Source organism: Dendroctonus ponderosae, unplaced genomic scaffold (genome assembly GCF_020466585.1).
Source record: "Dendroctonus ponderosae isolate FM_Combo_2020 unplaced genomic scaffold, Dpon_F_20191213v2 Dpon_F_20191213_10, whole genome shotgun sequence".
Taxonomy (NCBI): Eukaryota; Metazoa; Arthropoda; class Insecta; order Coleoptera; family Curculionidae; genus Dendroctonus; species Dendroctonus ponderosae.
The window spans coordinates 7,277,198-7,285,792 of NW_026017111.1; the positions used below are offsets into that span (position 1 = coordinate 7,277,198).

Genomic DNA, 8,595 nt, shown 5'->3' on the forward strand with positions numbered 1-8,595 from the left:
ATTTAATTTAGCATTTAAAGCCATTTATACTTGTCTGAATTTCACTCAGCTGCAGTGTTTAATGCACAACGCGAAAAGTAAAGTTTATAGCCGAATTAGTTTTATTTCTCTAAAAATATTGACCAAACAAAAAAACCGCGAAGAAACCAGTTAAAAATGAATCAGGAATTGTAGCTATACAGGCAATACTTACAGCTTTGCAAAAATAAAGTATAGTACAAATATGAACGCAAGAATGAGTTAAAAGTACGATATTGAAAACAACGATTTTTCTCAATGAAAAAACTATAACACAGTATTTACAAACATTTCGTTGTGTCACATTTTAACAGTAACGATTTTATTAAATAATCACCCGAAGAAAGTAGCGACAGTCTACAATAATACAGTTTCAATGAAGCGAGAGAGAAATAATTTTTTATAGCGGCCAAATGAAGATGTTACCGCTACTCGTTGTATATGTATATCTTACTTTTACTATCTATCAGCAGAAAACAAGATAAATGTAGTAGTTTGCAGCGTAAATATAGTGAATAAACTTTAAACCATTACGGAATTGACTAAACAATATTTTAAAAAAATGTTTTAAATAAACAATTTTTTTGATATTTTTGGGATTTGTGCAATTTTTTTAATTAGTATAAACCATTTTTAAAATCCATTTTGTTTTCTAATTTTTCCTTTTTTATCGTTTATTTTTTCTTTCAATTGACTAAAACTGTTTTAACTGTTGTTTTCAGTTTTGTGTTTCTTCCTTGGAAAGTTAGAGTAGTAGTTAAAAACGCTGGAACAATTAAAAGCTATTCGAATAAAAATAATGAACGGCGAATCTTAAAATAATAAGACCAAACAACCAAATCAGGGTATAAAGTTAATATGTTCCAATAAGAAAAACATTCAAAATAAATTGGGGAAAAACTTGGAAGCAAAAATATTTTCCTGTAATTTCGGGGGAACAAAAAGCAAATTATTTATAAACCGCGCTAAAATATACCAAAAGAGTAGAATGTAAATAAACAAACATTTTTCACAAAACAAAATGTTTTTTGTATTTGGTTGGAGGTTGGGTGCTATTCATCGTACAAGATGTGAAGCAATCCTGGAATAAAAAAAATAAAGTATAAACCAGAGATGCGGAACAGAAGGAGATACAGCAAAACAACAACCATGAAAGTTTCAGTTGAAAATAAACTTATGGAAATTAAAAATAAAACCAAAAAATATTTGAATAATCTACCAGAATCCACCAAGTTAATCGTTAAATCTAAAATAAAACTGTGTACTGTTTACTGTATCCTGCACAACAAGAACGACCCTGCTCTTAAATCAGCAGATCAGATAATAAAAATTGTCCAAGTCCTGATTGCTAATAAACAATACAAAAAAAACAATCAACATTATTATATCGCGTTGTCCGGTTTTATTCTACATGACTGTATTATTCGCACAGTTATTGCAACACATTGAATTTAAACCGCAACTTACTTTGCCTGCATTAACCTTATAAATAATTAGCAAAAAACCATGCATGCAAAGCAATTCTAGACGAAATTAACATTAAGTGCATCAAGTGAACCAGAAGTGGCGCCAAATAAGCAAAAAAAAACCTCTCGGCTAGTGCCAATAGTGCGGAAATTCAAGGACTACAACAAATTGGGGTCGAACCGGAAAAATAAAGCCCATCAATTACCACCAATTCGTACCTTGGAATCGTACCAAATAGAAGTAATGAGCTATTAATAAGCTAACCTACTTAAGACAGAAAAATTCCCTGCCGCCACGTAATCCCGTTGGCGTCAGGTGTGTGTGACAGTGACCAAGAACTCCAAAATGCTCCCCTCCTCCTGCTGGTACTACCCAATGGGGTCAACGCACGGCCGGACCGTCGAGTGGTACCGTTAGATCGCCGCCAATGGTAATCGTTATGGTGCGCCGGTACCTTCGCAAATGTTCCTCCACTTGGCAAATGTCGCAATTTCGTCATTTAAGCTTTATAAATAAATATTGCTTAATTACCAAATCTCCTGTTGTTGAGCATTTTTGAACCAAACCTCTACAAGTGTAGCTCCAATAATTGCCGGTTTCTTCCAAGAAGGAGGGTTTTCAGACTCACTAGGAAAGATACAGGAAGCAATTTAATAATATACCTATTTAAATGGCTATGGACAGTTTTCACGATTTGCAAAAGTCCTGAAATGAAAATGCGGACAGGAATTATTACTGTGGAAGCTTTCGATTGCTACTTAACGCAATGTTGTGCTTAATTTCCTCAAGTTCGAAATAATCATGCAAAATGTATGCATTCAGCTCAAATCAATGAAGGTATTTATTGATGTTAACAGTTAACACGTTAAGGAGCTATTCTCAAACTGTTGAGAGGTGTTCACTCCATACAGGGTGATTCAAAATTGGCGCCATTCCTCTGATGGTGTTGTCCGGGGGGCGTTTTGGGAGTACAGAAAAAAACAGTTTAAAAAATAATTCTTATCAAAATCTAAGATATTTACACAAAACGTACGTTACTTAAATACCTGTTACTTCTTAAATACCATATCAAAAGGTCAAGTAACCATAGATAAACAAAGAAAGTGAGGTTGAAATGCAATAAAATAGGTTAAGCTGACGCGTCGTAACGAATGTCAAAAATACCTCTAATGAAAAGTTAGGTTAAGCATTGTGGTGATTGGCGGTGAAACGAAATTGTTGTTTTGAAAAAATTGTTCTGAAATGTGCGCATCTTCCAAGAGGTATTCGAAGTTCTGTCCAATTAAGTCTAAACATGTTTATGCCCGTGTAATCACTTTATTTGCACTCTTCACAGCATTGTGAACTCACCTTTTGAGTAGCTTCTCGTATTCGGTTAATTAACTCGTGCTCAATTTGTACCGGTGTTCTCTGTATATTTTCTTTTGCTCCTTTTCTCATTAATTTGAAATTTAGTACTAAGTGAGAATCATGTCCTGATGAACCAACTGTGTTCAGTTATGAACAAAACGGAAATTCCTGAGTGTCTTGGTTCAAAGTGCTGCAGAACGTTCTATTTGGTGGCTGGAACATTCTAGTTGGAAGCAAGTCGTTTTTGTTTTCCCATTGTTCAGATTTTTGCGCTTTTTTTGGAAAATCCTTAGGCAGTCGTATAATAAAATACACTGAAAAAAATATCTCAAATATGTTATACAATACTTTATGTACAATAACAACAGATACTCGTTGTAACAACAGATATACTGGAGGAAATGAGCGAGCAAAAAAGAAAACATGTAAAGTAATCATAACATTTAATATTTATTCAAAAACCTTGAATTGGAAGAAAAAGAAATAGATCTGCTGTAAATGCGATTATTTGTTGTATTCCTGGACGTGTGGACGATAGATAATGAAAGCTTCGGAGCGAAACTTTCCTGAAGATACAAGTTAGTTGTGTTTGTGAAACGTCGGGTAGAAGTTCTTATCAAGTACGTCCTAAAAGCGCGAAAAACTCACCAGTTGCAAAGTGTACAAAATTGAAAATTCATAAAATGTGTCTTGATGTGTAAACTGTTTATAAGTGAGTGAAATCTAAGAATTCTAAAATTGACTGGAAAATTCTCACTAGCTTCAAGATTCGATCTAGCTTTTTGCAAATGAAATCAATTCACAATATGGATGTAATTTATTACAGAATCATACATTGAGAAAGCCACACCATTGCAAAAATCTAATAAAGTTTTCCATTGTCAGAACGGTCGTTTCGTCTATAGATGGCCCTAAAAATACCCGGAAACATGTTCTGTTTAGGTACTGAAAAAGCCGCTCTTTATCCACGTCCAAGCGTACATGGATTGCTTCCAAAATGCTGCCACCATTTGCGCTAAAACCAAAGCAATACTTTGAATCGTCATCTTCAAACTGAAAGTCGGCTGCATGAATCGAAATCAATTCCTCAATGTCCTCTTCGTCATCAAACACCGAAAAAGAACTTTGCTGTTCTCCATGCACAAACTGCCTGGTGTTCGGCAAATGTTGGCATGATTTGCTACGTACAGGAAGATTGGGGTTTTTACAATGCCCTGATGCAACAGGATTATTTGATAAACGAATATCTACTGGATTTTCAAAGTCCTGCAATCTAAATGAGTTTCTGGAACCATTTTCGTCCAAGTGGATTGTCAGCGTACATTTATCTGCGGTTGCGTGTCTCTTTAGAATAGGCTTAAGGCTGTTTGCAGCTTCGGAAAGACTGTGCACAATTTTGCAGGAATTTTCAGATTCGGATGTAGCTGTAAAATTATCAATTGCAGGTTTCCTTTTAGCCAATCCATCATTGTCTGGATGGTTTTGCGAAAAATCTCTGAACGATCTTCGTCTACTGCAGGATGGGTTGTAGCAAGCGTCACGATGGCACAATTTTCTTCTAAAAAAATGCCTCGAGTTACTTGAATCGATGCTAATCTGAAGACGATTAATTAGACCTACTTGGACATTTATTTTTTCATTTTTTTGGGAGGTAATTGAAGTTTTGACTGCCAGTTTGGACGTATTGTCATTTTGTTAACATCAACGGAAATGAAGAATTTGTGACATAATTATCAGTATGTTCAGTAACTTTTGTCAAGAATGTAATTTTTCATTTGGCCAACATGCGCCTTGCGCCTGTACATGCTTGAACCTAAAAGCCAAGAAATAAACAGAAGAACACTGATTGAACTTTAAACACTTGATGTACAACAGATGTGAAGTCTACCAATGATCTCCAATATACAGTTAAGATTTTAATGAAGACAATAATAGCTTTCAAAGCAAGTGCCTACTAAATAAACGCAAAGTTATCGACCTTCGAGCTCATGAAAAATATGCATTCAATTTTCAGACAGTTAACATTTTACAGATACAATAAAGGACGGGTTTTCCGCTCAGGTAACAATGCCAAATTGATTCCAACATTGACATCCTTCATCAATTAAATTTCGACCCTAACTCAACATCTAAATTACAAGTGCTTTAATTCATCAGCACAATGGCAAATGCCCGGGAATTTCGAAAAACCGTCAAAACTGTAAGCAGAAACTTCGAAAAATACACCCAAGCCATGGAGACTGATGTCCAGCTGCTGATAACTTGCATGCTGGAAGTGATCGAAATGAAAATTATCGCCTTGTGGAGGCTGCTGAAGCTGAAGTTGTGCATCCGGAATGTTAGAAGTATTGCCAGACTGGAGTGTTTAACGCGAATGGACGACATTAGTTTGAATACCGCCATCAGTCTTAGTGAGAGGAAGGAGGACATTAAAAAAGACTGCGGCTCGCTGGAAGACTTATCGTCCATGGTGTACGAAGTGGAGGAGCATTCGTTGCCAAACGAAGAGGCCGTGGAGGAGGATGATGAAGCGCAAGAAAATGTGATGTTTCTTGAGGATATTGCCGATATAGAAAGTCTCTGCTCGGCTCCGACCCACCATAACAGCAAAATGGGAAATGCGCGCAAGGAAGACGCAGCAGAACATCCCAGGGACGCCTTGAATAAATACATTTATATGCTGCTGGATGCCGAGCACCAAAAAAGCAAAAGCCCAGCTCCTGAAGAAACTGATTATAAACCGCAAACCATCGGTGACTTTGCTGAACAAGCGCAGTCGGAAGAGGGCAAAGTCAAACCAAAAAAATCGCGAGAAAGTGTGGTATACTTGGGCAAGTCGGATTACGAGAGCATTCTGGACATTTTGAACATGGTGCTGAGATCATACAAGATGCAAGAAGAAATAGAGAAAAGAAGCAAAGTAATCGAAAAAACCAACACCGAACCAGTCATTTCATCAGCGATGAACCAAACTGACCAGCGGAAGATTGTCTCGGACAGTATGTGTCAGCAGAAAGACAACAATCAGACAGCGAAGAAGCAGAAAAATAAAAAATACACTTGTGTTTAGAAACACAATACATTTTCAAGGTAGTTTGGGTTGTTCGTATTCCGGCCGTTGTAAACAAACACATTGAAAGCGGACGTATCCTGCAAGACATAGAATTATATTTTCAAGTCCATGGTGCGCAAAAGAGCGACAAGCAGGTTTGGTCCACTAGGCAACCGGAGGTCGTTGAATCCGTGGCCGTGGCCGCCACACTCCCCTCCACTTCTGTTGCGCAACTTGCCCTCAACTTTTTCTTCACTCACTTTGCCTGCTTGTTGGTCTTCCTTCAATTTCTTCGCATGCGCAGTTCACTTCTGAGTCGATTCGAGCAGCGCACCTAACCATTTTTCGCTCAGCTAGTATTTTACGCTAACCAACAGCTTTAAACTTTTCTAGCTTTTTTCATTGATGCTGCTGTTGGCTTTTAAGGCAATTAACAGGTTTTTACTGCTTTATTTACATGTATGACATCTGACTCTTTTGGACGCAGGACTTTTGCTAAGTGGTTTTCTTGGAAGAATTGCTGTCAATGGTCAATTCCTCCAAAGTTTTACGAACATTATCAAAGTTCTCCTAATTGATAGTGGGAATCTTCGGTAAATTACAGAGAGTTATTGAGGTCACGTTAAGAACCGCACCAGGCAGCAAAGGATTTTATTGTTTTTGCCATGAAGTTGAAATTAGGGTCACTTATTTTGTAATAGTCATCTTATGGTATGGTCTGTCATGAACAAATTGATTATTGCATGTTTGATAATTGTTAGTTTTCTTTCGATATTGAATAATGTTATGCTGAAACTTATTAATATACTCTTTTGACCGCATTTTTACAAGTTTGACTAATTACGCAAACAAAAATGTTATTTGACCCCACTAAGGATTTGATACAATTTCCGAATCACATTGAGAAGAACGGAAAAATCGATTGATTCAGCCAATTTGGTCCAATTTTTGGAAAAATGGAGTGCTAATCGAACAGCCACAAAAAAATTCTGAAGATTACCATAAATTTGAAATTATAATCAAAATGGTGTTGCGACCTACTCTGGCTCAGAAGAAGACGATCTCAACTAACTTATCAGTTTTAAGCAATCTCGCTGTATATTTTCTACTACGTTAGATACATATTTTTTCGTAAAACTTCCCCGCTCATTCGCATTGGGCTACTGATAAATTCTTACGTGTCTTGATACAAAAACTTGCAGAACTTGTTCCTGGGCATCTGAAATTTTTTATTTTTTTTTTTGGTTAGATTAAACACTAGCCTTCTGTCGATATTATCGTGTTCTTGATAAAATCTTGTAGCATTCATAGTTTTTACGCAAACAATATTTTTCTGTTATGCATCCCATAAAATAGTGCTCATACCGAACTTCTTTTAAATTTTTAGTCTTAAAATTTTTTTAATAAATTGCAATTATCTTCTATCCATTGGGAAAAGGGCAAACAAATATTATAATAATTTTATCAATACAAGGAGTACAAGGATCTCAAGAAAGGATTAGTGCATTTATAAAAAAAAATAGAAGTGATTTTCTAGTAACTTTTGCGCCAACACGCTCACGAATTTACCATTCGTCCAAAGTCGATGGAAGCAATAACTTCATCAAAATATAATTCTAATATACGATAAATAGTCCAAAACGCATATAAACAGCAGAAAAGCCTGATTTTTTGAACAAAAGTTAAGCCAGATCGTCTTCGTTTAGCCGTAGTTGCATTTTCGTCATGTGCTTACAGAACAGCCTGTCTAAATAAGAAATCTTCAAATGTAAATTTATCATCGTAAATGTGTGATTTCTTATATGCTGCTTATTTTGATCATCATAATTCCAACATTTTCAAGCTTTAAACACAATTTACGGAAATTAAATTATTTGAGCACACGGACTGCCCTAAATGCCCTATAATTTTCGCTACTAGTCTTGAGACACTTTGTATCAAATAATCTTAATAATCAATATAAAAATAATGCTAATGAAGAGATGAAACCAAACCAAAAAAGTAACATTATTTATACTATTTTAATTCATGTGTATCAGGATACATTTTCTACTAATCATTTTTTCAGCACGTTTTGTGTCAATATAAATAAACTGGGCGAGTGGAACGAAGTGAAAAATTACTAAAAAATGCTAACTAGTAATACACATTAAAATCACAAATAAGCATAGGTACAAATCTGAGAATCCGATTTATTAACATGTACAGTTTAAAACATGTTATATTATTTAAAAATTATGCAGTTAAACGAATTTCAAAACCAGCTTTTCTGTTTTATTTAATTTTGAATGCCGGTTTTACCGAAACATTTACGTGAAGAAAATTTTCATGATTTTTACATACTAAAATCTAAAGAGTTAACGTAAATTTCGAAGAAATTATAAATTTTGCCTATTCATTTGCGTCACGTTTCAAACATTGGTAAGTAATTTCGAGCTTAAAAACTTAAACAAAAAATTATACAAAAGCAACAAGAAAGTAAAACGAGGTAGAAATTGTTTCAAATCGTCTTTCTGACTTTTAGACCGTTCTTCCAGACTCAACAGTTTTTAATGTCCAGTATTTTCAACTAAATAGACCACACATAACACAAACAACCCAAACTCTTTGGATTGTCTGTTGAATGACCAGGAAATAACCAAAATAGAACATTTCCACATTCAAGTTTCATTGAACTTGACTCACAAGAAGCCGCACTAAAAAAACGA

At 35.3% G+C, this 8,595-nt stretch overlaps 1 protein-coding gene across 1 annotated transcript; it reads right to left on the reverse strand.

Annotated features, from left to right (window-relative positions):
- Positions 1-3,637: 3,637 nt before the first annotated feature.
- Positions 3,638-4,685, reverse strand: LOC125502814. Its single transcript, XM_048662155.1, has 2 exons — positions 4,456-4,685; positions 3,638-4,393 (listed from the first exon to the last, which is right to left on the reverse strand). The coding sequence occupies exons 1-2, from the start codon at positions 4,461-4,463 to the stop codon at positions 3,664-3,666; spliced, it is 738 nt and encodes a 245-aa protein (XP_048518112.1). The 5' UTR covers positions 4,464-4,685; the 3' UTR covers positions 3,638-3,663.
- Between the last annotated feature and the right edge of the window lie 3,910 nt (positions 4,686-8,595).